Here is a 15,138-nt window from a genome sequence, read left to right on the forward strand (position 1 = left end):
GTTGTACAGAATTATCCCCCCCTTCAAAAAAAGGGGGGGAAACGGGGGGGGGGCAGGCAAGGTGTGTGAAGTATGCCCAAACTAATGATCTGTTTTCTGTGCTCTTGAATGTTGAATGAATTCTGTAATTAATGTATTACGAAGTGTTGGGAATATGCTTAAGCTATTAGTACAGTGCAGTCCTATATGTCTGCTCAGAAGTAAATCCAATTGAATTCTGTCGGGCTTACTCCTAGGAAACTGGGTATAGGATTGCAGCCTTAATCTTCCAAAGGGGAGATTAGTTATATATGACACTTTAAAAAAAAAAAATGTGTTGAAATCAGCCTTTCAAGTACTGTCTCTGGGTTGGCCAAGGAAGCACAGGATAAAGCATACATGTTCTTCCTATTTGTATGTACTTCTGTCAAGTTCTAGTGCAAACCAGGAACTTTAATTATGGCATTTTATTTGGAAGTTCCATCTTACCTACACTTAAATTTTAAAGTGACTAAAAATGATCTGTGTGTGAGCAGTCCTGCTGTTCTGTCCATCTTACTTGGAACATAGCTGTAAACACCCTACAAGTCTGGGATGCTTGTCCAAACTTCTGCTTTGTTACCTGCCATCGCTTCCATTTTTTATGTATGACATGACCTTTTGGGTTTTTTGCTTTTGTGCAGCCATGTTGGCCTCTTCAGAACGCTCTGAGTTTTATGTTCTTTGAATTCTTTATAGTTGCAACTTAGGCAGTCATACATAGAAACTCCCACCCATCTTGGGCTCCTTTTTCCCATTACTGTAGCTAGCCATAGAATACTGTTCCTCTGGGCTTTCCTGAAATCCAAGGTACATATTTAACTTTAGATACTGTGATGGGATGAGGAGCTGCTTGTGCGTAAAATCGTATCCCCTCAGAGTTTGTTCAAGTCCACAAACCTCTGTCTGTGACGGAGCCCCTCAGACATGGCTCCTCTAGTCACTAGCAGATTCCGACAGTGGTTGCTTTCGGAATCGCTTCCAACATAAAAGCTCCTTAACGGAAACACGTCTTCTGGACTCTCTGCGTGACAGTTTCCGGCGAGGAGTGGGTGTCCCTACAGGAGGTCCTGAAACCTCCCCACTGTTTTCGCTGGAAGTGTCTCTGAGCCATCCCTCCAGCTCACTTTCCCTCAGCTCACCTCCTCTCCCCCTACTGGTTCCCTCTTCAGCTGCTGAGTCTCTCCCAACCTGTGTGAGCCCTTTCACCTCCCTTCCTTCCGATGGCAGTTCCCTGACAGATACCTTCTATTAAGAACTGACAAAGTGATCTTTCTTTTCCACTCTTAGCGCTAAGCAGCAGAGAGATAATGCCTGCCTGTTCTTTAAGAGTAAAAGGCAGCATTTCCACTTGCCCCTGCTCTGAAGTAGGGGTGTGGAGAAACGCTGCCTTTGCTTTTCACAGATTATAATGTTCCAAGTAAGGGCTGGTTGTATGTATGCATGTGCACCTGTGTTTACGTATGTTTGTGTGTGACAGTGTATGCATGTGTGTGTGATTGCTTGTGTGTGAGAGAGAATGAGAGAGTGCTGTGGGCCTGGTTGTCTCGTGTTTGTGTGCTGTATGTGTGAGGTCACTACATATAACGTATACGTAGCATATGTGTACATGCACACATACATCCACCACATCTACCACTGCCCTGTAGCCTCAAAGGTATACCTGTCCATCTTTAGGGTCAAAAGAGTTTAGCCACCCTTGCTCTGGGGAGATGTGCCTGTTCTTAAGCTTCACGTAGTAGGGGCTCCTGCCCCTGCTCTCATGCCACCCTCACCTCTTTGCCACCCCCTCCCTTAAAGGTAAAGGTAAAGGGACCCCTGACTGTTAGGTCCAGTCATGGACGACTCTGGGGTTGCGGTGCTCATCTCACTTTACTGGCCTAGGGAGGCGACGTACAGCTTCCAGGTCATGTGGCCAGCATGACTAAGCCGCTTCTGGCGAACCAGAGCAGCACATGGAAATGCCGTTTACCTTCCTGCCAGAGCGGTACATATTTACCTACTTGCATTTCGTGCTTGCGAACTGCTAGGTTGGCAGGAACAGGGACAGAGCAACGGGAGCTCACCCCCATGGCGGGGATTTGAACTGCCGACCTTCCAATCGGCAAGCCCTAGGCTCTGTGGTTTAACCCACAGCACCACCCGCGTCACTACCCCCTCCCTTAATCTCACCCAACTCTCCTCCATCCCTTCACAGATCCTTAAACCCTGCCCTAGTGGACAAAGGAGAGATGGGGGGGCATGGGAAGATCTGCACAGGCCTCCCACTTGCCCACTCACTGCCAGCCTGCTCATGAGTTGTCTCCCATAAGCAATCAGCAATGGTAGCAACAGGGAGAGTGCTTGCCTGTCATGGCATCTCCCCATTGTCCTGCCTTGTTGTCACTTTCTTCATCCTTGGCCTCTGATGCTGTTGCGGCCAAAGCGGCAGCGACACAATGACAACAGATCAGGATGGTTGATGGGGAACTACCCTGCCCTGTCCTGGCTGTTCCTCCGCAGTTCATCTGGGTCACCCACGCTGCTTGCTTGCTTACCTGCCTGCCTCTGCCACCTGCCTGCTGTTCCGTCATCACACTGAAGTTGGCATGGCCACTTATCAGCGGCCATGCAAACTGAGGCATGATGACATATTTTGTTACAAAAACATAGTAAGAAAATGGGAAAACGGGTTTGATAAGATTGAATAGCAGAGCATAAAAGCCATACAAATATGTCATCCACATGAGAACAACTCTGTTTTTCACTATAGTGAATCTATTTTCTGTATCTATATTCTGCTGGGGTTTTCTTTTAGCAAATTACCTTTCAGCTGTTTCTTCAATTATGCTATATTAAAACAAAGCATCAGGCCAGTAGAACAGAGCTGTTGAGAAATGGCAGAGCATGTGAAATTACCAAAGCGGAACATCTCCATATGCAGTATTGGTATCACTTAGTGAAGTAATAGCTGGAAAAAAGAAGTGCAAAACCTGATATTATTCAGCAATTGCAACTTGAGGATTGCTTCTCTTGAGTTGTTTTTAGCGCAAGTTGACTTTTTTAAGTCAGTCTTTTCAGAAATACATGCACATTATGGCATTGTGAGCAACTCACTTCCATGTCTCCAGGCCAGTTCATGTTCTTTAATTGCATAGTTTGTGAAATACATTTTAAAAATACAGTTAATATGCATGTACTATTGGATTGGCAGTCCTAGGAAAATGCTTAAATTAATATATGTAATCTGGACAGAGGAACTTGTTAATAATTAACTTTTCATAGTAGCATCTAGGAGTGTCCTAGAAAGTTTTCTGTAAAGGTAAAGGGACCCCTGACTATTAGGTCCAGTCGTGGCCGACTCTGAAGTTGTGGCACTCATCTCGCTTTACTGGCGTCATGTGGCCAGCATGACTAAGCCTCTTCTGGCGAACCAGAGCAGCGTATGGAAACACCGTTTACCTTCCCGCCAGAGTGGTACCTATTTATCTACTTGCATTTTGACGTGCTTTTGAACTGCTAGGTTGGCAGGAGCAGGGACCGAGCAATGGGAGCTCACTCCGTTGCGGGGATTCAAACCGCCGACCTTTGGATCGGCAAGCCTTAGGCTCTGTGGTTTAACGCACAGCGCCACCCCCGTCCCAGAAAGTTATCTACTTACTTTTTTATACAATATATATTAAGTTCTTTATAAGCATCCCTCACAAGGCACCACACAAATAGAACTATAGAACTGCAGGAAATGTATGGCACATTATCTTAAGGGAGCACAATATTACAAAGCTAAGTTTATAAGGCCATCTTGAATCCTAGTACTGTAGAGACCAAATGAATGTTAATTAGAAGAGAATTCCTCAGCTGCAGTGTTACCACTGAGAAGACCCTGTCTTGGATGCTCAGCATCCTGACCTATTACATGGATGGACACCTGAGCAGGATATCTGGTGCAGATCTTGGATTACAGTACAGGTGATTCTAAAACTCAAGAAGAGGGAACTTCTGGCTTGTGGACCAAACTAAACCTGCCAGCAGTCCTAATTTGACATGTGAGACTGGTTTTCCCCAGTCACACCCACTTACCCCACACCAGATGTCATAATGATATCAAGCGACTGACAGGTAGGCAGCCCCACTTACCTGTCAAAAGTGGACCACAGAGGGTGGACCAGTTCTGCATTTCGCTTGGCAGCCAAACCCAGTTGCCCACCCTTTCTTAAGGTAATTGTGTTCCACACTGTTTAATGCCTTGAAGGTTAATACCAGTGCTTTGTGTAACCACCATAGTTGTCAGTGCAAAAATGTTATCGTGCTCAAACCTTCTGGTCTCATTAGCATCCTGACAGCTGCATTTTGCAGCAGTCGAAGTTTCCAAGCCTCATTCAGACGACACTCCACATAGAGCAGATTGCAGTGGTCCTGTTGAGACTATTGCGGCCAAGTTGTACCACTGCAGGTAGCTTGACCTACCACAGCTATCAAACATGACCTCTGAATGGTGAAGTTTCTTTTCCACTTCTTTTGGAAGTTAAGACATCTTCAAGGGTGTGGACTGATGGCAAATGGTTTTTCTGTGAGTTATGTTTTCCATTTAGGAACCTAAGGACTGCTGATGTTGATCTCAAAATGCAAATATACGCATAATGTTTGGGTAAATAATACGATCAACAATTTAAAGGTTAATAAGCAGAGATGGATGCTAAACTTGAATTCCCCCCTGCACTATTAAGTAAAATAACAAGGTTATTATTTTTCTACCTCTCAGTGTATTCTTGATATGACATTTGGAGCAGGAGGCCATACCAAGGTGCTTATGCAAGAGGCAGCAGATATTAAAATATATGCTCTTGACAGAGATCCCACAGCCTATCAACTAGCTCAGCGGCTTTCTGAATCTCACCCGTGAGTACAATTCATTTCAGGTCTAATATGTTAATAGCATAAGAGTGTGCACACATGCATGTGTTTGCATGACCCCTGAGGTCCTTTCCAACTCTGAAACTCTTTGGTTCTATGATAATAAAATAAAATTAATGATACAGATTTACACCAGATAGTTTGCTCTGGTAGAATATATATACGTTACAGGTAGAATTTTGAAAGCAGAATTACATGCCACAACTTGCATGTGTGTGTGTGTGCGCGCGCGTGCGTGCTTTTATGTGTGTGTGTGTGTGTGTGTGCGCGCGCGCATATATACAGTATAATTTGAATTTAGTGCCTTGAGTTACTGTTGTTACAGCCATGTATACTTCAGCTAATCACCACCGTGGGAGTCTTTAGGTTGAAGGTCAATTTTTAAAATGCAATAAATAATTTATAAGTTTTGTAAAATAAGTATATTACTTTTATTATTTATTGATTTATTAATCACCTCTACAACTGTCTCAAGGCAGTGTACACTAGAAACAACATAAACAAAACAAAAAACTAGCAAATGCAATTAAAACAAAAAGGAAACCGAGCAAAATAGATGCTCATGGCAAAGTTCTATGTATCCAGTTGGGAAAGCCTGTAAATATGTATTTGGTTGTTTCTGGAATGTGCAGACAGTGGCCGCCTGTTGTGTCTCAACAGGAATGCTATTCCACAAAACAAGGGCAGCCACGCTAAAAGCCCTGCTCCAAGTTACTGCAGTGTGAGCTTCTGAGGTCTTTGGAAGCTACAGGAGAAGCTCTCCTGCAAAGTGAAGAGCAACTCCACAAAAGTTCTTTCTTCCCCTTCTGTTGTACTGGAAATATAAGGGATAACTTGATGTCTTAAGTAACCTGGTCCTGATCTCTAGAGGGCTTCATATGTTATTACCAACACTTTGAATTTGGCCTGGTAGCAGATTGGCAGCCACTGCAAATCCTGCAAGTAGGGTATTATATACTGGCAGTATCAGATACTGAGATATGAAAGCTAGGAGCTAAATGGCACCTTAAACCTAGGTTATGGGCACAACAACGGAATGTCTAGGCTCACTTTTTTATAACAAAAATACAAAGCTGAAAATGAATGAACTGCAGCTAAAATATTATGTTAATTTTTTCACATGGTCTAGTCCTTCCCCTGCCCACCCCACTAATATGCTTAAGAGGGTCTCTTCTCCAGCCTTCAGAGAATAGCTGGAAGTGAGGAGGCAGAAAAAGGTCCTCCTTTCTTTCTACTCGACAGTTTTAATCTGAAGTCTTAGGCACAGTACTGTGCCCAGAGCTCAGAAACTGCTCGTGCTAATGAAATTCCCAGTTGCAAAATGCTCCTAGAACAATGGGAGTTTCGAACACTGTATACTAGCAGTAGTTTGTCCCCAGAGGCAACCTAGCCACCGCGTTCTACACTAGCTGCAGCCTCTGGACCAGATCCAAAGATAATCCGACATAGAGCACATTGCAATAATCCAGTCATGAGGTTACCAATGCATGGACAGCCATGGTCAAGCTATCTTGATCCAGGAATGGCCATAAAAGACACTCCTAACCATTAAGGATACCTGAGCCTCCAGTGACAGCTGGAGCCAAGAGCAACCTCAAACGATGCACTTGCACCTTCAGAGAGAGTGTAACCCCATCCAGGGAAGGCAATTTACTGACTTCCTAGACCTAGGAAGCACTCAGCCGCATAGCCTCTGTCTTGCTAGGATTCATCCACTCCACCCCACCACTGATTCCAGGCACTGGTTCAGGGCCTTCTAAGTCAGTCCCAGTTCCGATTTTTCAGAAAAAAGAGAGTTGGATATCATCAACATACCTTGGAGAGGGTGCTTAAGGATCATATGTATGGCCCTCCACATTTCGCTGTTCCCCAAAGTATTACATAATACATACATAACGTTATTTGTAGGCTGCCTTTACATAGTTAAACCATGCTTAAGGTGGCTTACAACATGAAAAAAAGGGAAAATTGCAACATAAACAAAAAATAAAAACATCAAAAAGTACACAACCAAACCAAACAATTTCCACATAATCCATAATAAGATCCATAAAAAATAAAGATACAAACAAGTAATATCAAAAACTGCAGCAACCCCGCCCCAAACGAAAACCCCTAAACAATTCCCCAACCCAAGTGTTTCGTCAGTGGCCTCAGCTTTATATGGAGTCAGTCAGGGCCTGCAAGGTAGGAAGCAGGTCTTCCAGGTCTCACAGCCAAAATCAGTTAGAGACCATAAGTCTCCAGGGAAGGAGCACCCTAAGGAGTCCCCACCCCACCCCTAAAGGGGAAGCTCATACTATCAGAGGCAAGTCATTAATCTAGTACAGGGGTCAGCAATCTTTTGAATGAATTCCTATGCCCCCAAAATAATCCAGAGATGCATTTTAAATAAAAGGACACATTCTACTTATGTAAAAACACAAGGCAGGCCCCACAAATAACCCAGAGGTGCATTTTAAATAAAAGGACACATTCTACTCATGTAAAAACATGCTGATTCCCGGACCGTCCACGGGCCGGATTGAGAAGGCGATTGGGCCTCATCTGGCCCACGAGCCTTAGCTTGCCTACCCCTGATCAAGTACAGCCGTACCTTGGTTGATGAACACCTTAGCAGCCGAATGTTTTGGCTCCCGAACGCCGCAAACCCAGAAGTGAGTGTTCCGGTTTGCAAACGTTCTTTTGGAAGCCAAACGTCTGGCGGGGCTTCTTCAGCTTCCAATTGGCTGTATAGGTCAGGACCCACCTGTACCCAGACTCTGAACACAAGATTTCCCTCGAAGAGAAGTAGTAGGACCTTACTCGGAGAAATGAGTCAGCATTCCCTGATGGACAACCTAAGGTTACCCTCTTCCACCACAGATGGCCCCTGCCCAAGCTTCAGGCCAGCTGATCCTGGCCTCTAGTCGGTGTCTGCTCTCACTGCTCAGATTCTGTCTAGTCTCGGACATCTTGCTCAAAAACCTGTGTTAGCTGTTGATTTTCCCATCTTTTGAGAATGGCAGAGTCATATAGCATACTGTTTACAACCAAATTGGTTATTAATGCTGTATGTGGATTAGTTATGGCAAGGAATGCTTTGGGTTTTTCCTGGAGTTTAAAGACTCATAATTTTTGAGCAAGCTTAGCCCTTCTTTTTTTTTTTTTTAGCTGTGGTCTTCATTAAAGATGCAGTGCTGTTTTAATAAGAAAAGGAAATGGGTCAGGCCCTATTAGGTATTCAGTGTGTGGGTAGGAATCCTTTGACGTGCATTCGGGGGAAGCCTACAAGTTCGGAATTGCTGCAAAGATTCCAGAGCAAAATAGAATTCTGTCAGTTGCAATATATATTACAAATAAACCCTCTTACAGCCACTGAAAGTGAAAGGTTACAAAAGGTGCCTGCAATCTAGCACTTATGTTAGTATCATTGCAAACTTGAAAGGATGAGAAACCTACGCAGATCCTACACGGTGGAGTCAAGTTGTTATAATATACTCAGTTGGAAATGAAATCATACCTCAGATGAAGGAGGAAATAAATTCATCATATATATTGACTGCATAAAATGTGTGTGCTTTGGTTCAAGGTGAAATTAAGTTTACTGCAACAAAATGAATTCTGATTTGTGTGTGTGTAAAATTTAGAATACAAACCCAGACACGCAAGAGGGAATACCTACAATTCAACTTTCTGCCTCTCTATGTGCATGTTCAGTACATTGGCTTTTGTAATCTTTATGTGGCCTCAGTTTGGAAGAAATAATTGCAGGAGATGTCTACATGGTGCAGAACTGTCTCTTCAGTTTGTCGCCTAGTTATACTAGTCTTTCAAAACTGGTTTGTGTAGTTGACCTTACAAATCATTGTGTGAATAACAAGGAAGAAAGCCTTGAGGGGTGCATCGCAATTTTAATCATTTCTAAAAGAAAGGGCCATGGGTCAGTGGTGGTGTAAAATGTGTGTGGAACCTTTTCCAGTCCACGTTTCACGTGCCTTTCTGAGTAACCTTGTGGCAACCACCAGTAGTGATCAGGGCCAGAGGCAAAAGTGAGTACTACCTCGGTCTTTCAACCAAGCAGGCAAGAAACTTTATCTGAGTTCAAGGACATATTCCAACCAGGCAGAAACATGCAAGGGGGTACAAAGCAGGGCCAGTAAGGGGCATGGCCTGGGGTGAGTCCAGACAGCAAGATAGGGAAGTCTGGAAGGTTGCATTTGGCCTTGCATCTGCTCCTCATCCATGGTGTACATCATCTCTCTAGTTCAGGGCTGGACTACATCATCCCTAGTTAGCAGGACCAGTGGTCATGGATGTTGTGGTCCAAAAACAGCTAGAGACCCAAGTTTGGGAAACCCTGAAGTAGTTCAGTAAATAATATATGCAACCTTTTCCCCACCTCCATGCAATCCAAATTAGGAGGGACTAGGATGCATGTACTTTTTGCTGGGCACCTATCCCCTGCCCCCCAAATAGTGGCTGTACCAAAGTTTAGAACTTGTTTATATTATGGAAGTAATTCTGGATATAATGTTAGTTTAGTTGCAGGGCTGTTCAAGGTTTTTTCCTCATCATTTTGAAATTGCTTTTTTCTTTCCTTCTTTGAGTAACTCATGTATTCTTGGAGAAACACTGCAAAATAACTATATAGTACTGCGCTGTGAATCATGCAAGCCTCTTAAAAAAATCCAATTTATATCAATTTTTCCTGTTGGTTGTAGTAGTGGAATTTGACAGCGATTTATGCTGCCATCAGCCAGAACTTACAAGACTGAGGTTTAATGTAATCAGATCTGCCTCTCTCTTGCTAGAGGTCCCCTATAGAACCCTGAGAATGCTTGTAAGAGGTCCTATAGCTCTGTATCAGAACCTGGTTTCCCAGTTTCTGAAGAGAAGAGGTGGAATTACCTCAACTAGTATAGATACTCGTGACCAAATATATATTTTGCACTTTATGATGCTTTGTTTTTAATGCTAGTAGTGCTAGTTTTCAATTTATTTATTTGTTTGGAGCTCTTTGCAAGTCAGAGAATTATAATATATCAGCTTTAAAAATAATTGGCTTACTAAATTCTAGTCCTGCTAAACAATTATATCTCAGCTTAATAAACTGAGATACGAACACACCTTTTTTCCATGCACACATTCCCTTTGTTCTTCCCTTCAAACCAGGAAGTCTTTAATTAACCATAAGTTTCTGTTTTGTCTCAACTGGGAAACTATGGTTATCAGCTTCTGAACAAGCTAGGGTATTGTTATGTACTGAGTTGAATAGGATCCAAACTGTAGCAGTCTGATTGGTCCTAGAACAATAGGATCCAAAAGGCAGCAGTCTGATTGGTCCTAGAACAATAGGATTCAGAATGCAGCAGTCTGATTGGTCCTAGAACAATGCAGCAGTATGATTGGTTGGCAGGAACCACCCACCCAATCCTGCTCCAGATAGAAGTGAATCCACAACCTGATTGGCTTACAGTAGAATTCCAGAATTAGCCAATCATGTGCAGCCCATTGTGTAAATAATGTATATAAAGCAGATACTGTGAGGGGACATTTATTCATTCCTCCTCACCACTATGAGCTGAATAAAGAGCATGAAATCACTTTGCGACTCTGAGTATATTTCACTGGCGACGAAGGTGGGATCCCGCTGAGCTGACTGCCACACACAGCACCGCAGCACCGCCAACTGCCGCACCCCTGCCTCGCACCGTGTATCCAGGCTTCAGCTCCGGGGCACAAGGAACTCAGAATGGCAGCCAACAGCAGCTTCTCGCCATTCAACCCAGCATCTGGAGACTGGGAAGCGTACGCCTCCCGTTTCACCTTCCTCCTAGAAGCCAAAGGGGTCACCGACGAAGAAGACGCCAAGAAGAGGGCGATATTCTTCAGCGTCTGCGGAGAGGAGACGTTTGAAATCGCCCGGGCTCTCCTTGCGCCTGAAGACGTCGCTACTGTTCCATACAAAACAATAATGGAACAGCTGAAGGGGCACTTTTCGCCGCAGCCCTCAGTGGTGGCTCGTCGAAATGCCTTCTACGCAAAGCGGCAAGCCCCTGGGGAAACCATAACTGGGTTTGTGACCTCTCTCCGCCAAGCCGCCCGGTTCTGCAACTTCTCAGAGCTGGAGAACATGCTTCGTGACCGCCTCGTCGGTGGCCTGAAGGATGAGAAGCTGCAACGGCACCTCTACGCTAAGAAGGACCTAACGTTCCAGGTCGCTCTGGAGGAGGCCCTGGCAACAGAAGCTGCCGAGAGGTCGACCCAAGAGGCACGGCCGAGCCTGCCATCCCAACCGAGGGTCCACCATGAAGACCTCACCGACGACTCAGGATCCGACAGGGAGGAGGTGCACCGAGTACAGCAGCGCACTCAAGCAGCGCACAGACCACAGCTGCCTCGACGAGAAGGAGGGAACTGCGCAAGCTGCGGGGAGAGTCACGAGAGGAGGACCTGCCGTTTCCGCAACGCAGAGTGCAGGCAGTGCAGAAAATCGGGACACATCGCCCGGGTGTGTCGGGCTCGGCCCACCCGACACCAGGCATCAGATGACCAATCCAAGAGCCCCAGGTCCCGGGGCCCAACGCACCAAGGCAACTCGACGGAGCTCACGGACTTCCAGGTATACCAGTTGCCCCACCCCAACGTAGAGAAAATTTATGTAGAGGTACAGATAGAGGGGGCCCCATGCCGCATGGAGCTTGACACGGGTTCAACTCTATCCATAATCTCGGCAAGGACCTTAAGGAAACTGTGTCCCACTGGGGGTCCCAAACTCAGGCCGGCCCCATTCACCCTCCGGGACTTCCAGAAACGTAAGGTCCCCACAATGGGGGTGGGGACCTTCAGGGTGCAATACCGAGGGCGGACGCGGCAACTGGACTTGCTTGTGGTCAAGGGCCCCTACATTAGCTTACTGGGATTGGCATGGTTTGGACCACTGGGGCTAGCTGTCACCGGGGTGAACCACACTAGCTTACAAGTGGACGTGGACGCCATATGCAAGGAATTTCCAGGGGTTTTCGATGGGAAATTGGGACAGTATACGGGCCCCCCCATTGCGCTACAGCTTGACCCCGCAGTACGACCGGTCAGGCTCAAGGCCCGCCGGGTCCCGTTCGCCTTGAAACCCCGTATAGACGAGGAATTGGACCGACTCGTAGAGCAAGGAGTGCTGGAGCCGGTGCCTAATGCTCCCTGGGAAACCCCAATCGTCACACCCGTCAAGCCTAATGGTTCGGTCCGCATCTGCGCAGACTACAAATGTACCATAAACAAGGCCCTCACGGCCCACGCATACCCAGTGCCAGTGGTCAGCCATGTCCTTGCCACCCTGGCTGGGTCGAAAATTTTTGGCAAGCTGGACTTGGCCCAAGCATATCAACAGCTGCCAGTAGATGAGGCCACAGCAGAGGCACAGACGATTGTGACGCACAGAGGAGCGTTCAGGGTAAAGCGGCTGCAATTCGGTGTCAGCGTGGCACCAGGCATATTCCAGAATATAATGGACTCTCTCCTTAAAGGGATTCCTGGCGTCACCCCCTTCTTCGATGATGTGTTGATTGCCGGCCCCACACCAGAGGAGTTTGAGGACCGCCTCCGCACCGTTCTGCACCGTTTCCAGACGGCGGGTCTCAAGGTGAAGCGGGAAAAATGTCTACTAGGAGTGCCTCAGGTGGACTTTCTGGGATTTATGGTGGACGCAGAAGGGGTCCACCCGACTGGGGACAAGGTACGGGCCATTTGTGATGCCCCAGCGCCCAAGAGCAAGACTGAACTTCAGGCCTTCTTGGGACTATTGAACTTTTACCATTCCTTCCTTCCCCACAAGGCGGCGGTAGCGGAGCCCCTACACAGACTCCTGGACAAGCGGGCCCCTTGGGTGTGGGGCCAGCGCCAGGAGGCCGCATTCCAGGCAGTCAAGGACTTGCTTGTCTCAAACTCGGTCTTGGCACACTTCGACGAGAGGCTGCCGGTGGTGCTAGCATGCGACGCCTCACCCTATGGCATTGGAGCTGTCCTGGGGCACCAACTCCCGGATGGAAGAGAGGTACCGGTGGCGTACTTTTCCCAGACACTCAACACAACCGAGCGGAACTACTCGCAAATCGACAAGGAGGGTCTGGCAATCGTAAAGGGAGTAAAAAAATTCCATGATTTCTTGTACGGGCGGCCCTTCACCGTGGTGACTGACCACAAGCCGTTGCTTGGCTTGTTTGCCCCCGAAAAGCAGACCCCCCAAGTGCTGTCTCCTCGCGTCCTCAGGTGGTCAATTTTCCTTGCCAGCTACCAGTATGCACTGATTCACCGACCTGGGAAGGCGATGGGCCATGCGGACGCCCTCAGCAGGCTACCACTACCGGAAACAGGCCCTGACCCAGCACCTGCACAAGAGGTTATGAGCCTGGAGCTGCTTCCCGACCGCCCCATTCAGGCACAAGAAGTTGCACACCATTCCAAGAAAGATAGGGTCATCTCCCGGGTCCTGGACTGGGTGTGGAGGGGATGGCCCAGCAGCAGCCCCGGGCCAGAATTCGCCGGCTACACAACCCGCAAACATGAACTGTCGGCCCACAAGGGGTGCCTGTTATGGGGAAGCAGAGTCGTTGTTCCCCAGCCCCTCTGCAAAAGGGTCCTCACAGCCCTACACGAGACACATCCAGGGGTAGTAAGAATGAAGGCCCTTGCCAGGAGTTATGTGTGGTGGCCGGGGATCGATGGAGAGATAGAGGCCTGGGTCAAACACTGCCAGGCCTGCCAAGAATCCCGCCCAGATCCCCCAAGGGCCCCAGTCCAGTCCTGGGAGTCCGCCCGAGCACCATGGTCACGCCTGCATGTGGATTTCGCTGGCCCCTTTCAGGGGAAAACATTCTTCATAGTGGTGGACTCCTACACCAAATGGCTGGAAGTCGCACTGGTACCGTCCACTTCCACGTCCGCAGCCATCCGGGTACTACGCAGGCTGTTTGCAACCCACGGGCTCCCTGACACTCTCGTCTCAGACAACGGGACTGCATTTACGTCAGGAGAATTCCAAACCTTCACAGCGCAGAACGCCATCCGCCACATCTGTTCGGCGCCGTTCCACCCTGCCACCAATGGCCAAGCAGAACGCATGGTGCGGACCACCAAGGACACCCTTCGCCGCATGACGCAAGGGGACTGGGAGTACCGCCTTGCCACATTCCTTCTAGCACAGCACAGCACCCCCAGCTCAACGACTGGCCGGAGCCCCGCTGAACTACTAATGGGTCGGCGCCTTGCAATCAGATTGGACCGCCTTCACCCCGATAGAGCTCAGGATGAGGTAGTGGTGGGGGAAGGCAGGAACCCCCGGACCTTCGAGGCCCAGGACCCAGTGTACGCAAAGAATTTTGGGGCAGGCCCAGCATGGGTACCCGCCACAATCACCAGGGTCACTGGCCCCGTGTCGTACGAGGTGCTAACGGATGGGGGGCAATGCTGGCGCCGCCACTGCGACCAGATACGGCGACGATTCCCGGGAGAAAACCAGGAGGAGGACAGGTCAGAGGAGTCCCAAGGGAACAGCGGGGCAGTGAGGCCCATAGAGCAGGAGGGGCCAGCAGGAGAGGCAGAATCAGTAAATACAGAGAGGACCCGTGAGGCCGAAAGGACACCGGAACCAGAACCACGACTGAGCGAGCCGGTTGCACCAGACCAAACAGCCGCATCACAGCCAGCATCCTTGGAACACGAGCCAGAACCCGGAGCCCGGACCAGGGAACACCCCAGGCCACAACGCACACGTAGGCCGCCGGCATACCTTGAGGACTATGAATGCGACCTCCCGGGCAGGACTGGAACTTAGAGGGGAGGGGTGTTATGTACTGAGTTGAATAGGATCCAAACTGTAGCAGTCTGATTGGTCCTAGAACAATAGGATCCAAAAGGCAGCAGTCTGATTGGTCCTAGAACAATAGGATTCAGAATGCAGCAGTCTGATTGGTCCTAGAACAATGCAGCAGTATGATTGGTTGGCAGGAACCACCCACCCAATCCTGCTCCAGATAGAAGTGAATCCACAACCTGATTGGCTTACAGTAGAATTCCAGAATTAGCCAATCATGTGCAGCCCATTGTGTAAATAATGTATATAAAGCAGATACTGTGAGGGGACATTTATTCATTCCTCCTCACCACTATGAGCTGAATAAAGAGCATGAAATCACTTTGCGACTCTGAGTATATTTCAGGTATTAATCACAGTTTGAAGCTCTTTTAATA

General features: G+C 47.7%; 1 protein-coding gene across 3 annotated transcripts in view; it reads left to right on the forward strand.

The window, feature by feature from the left end:
- METTL15 (methyltransferase 15, mitochondrial 12S rRNA N4-cytidine) overlaps positions 1-15,138 on the forward strand; it is a 102,398-nt gene that overhangs the window by 37,791 nt on the left and 49,469 nt on the right. For all 3 annotated transcript variants that reach the window (XM_080983735.1, XM_080983737.1, XM_080983736.1), the window contains one exon: positions 4,760-4,896. In XM_080983735.1, the coding sequence (XP_080839861.1) occupies positions 4,760-4,896 (137 nt within the window). The remainder of the gene's footprint in view (positions 1-4,759; positions 4,897-15,138) is intronic.

The sequence above is a fragment of the Podarcis pityusensis genome (assembly GCF_964106645.2).
Source record: "Podarcis pityusensis genome assembly, chromosome: 1".
Taxonomy (NCBI): Eukaryota; Metazoa; Chordata; class Lepidosauria; order Squamata; family Lacertidae; genus Podarcis; species Podarcis pityusensis.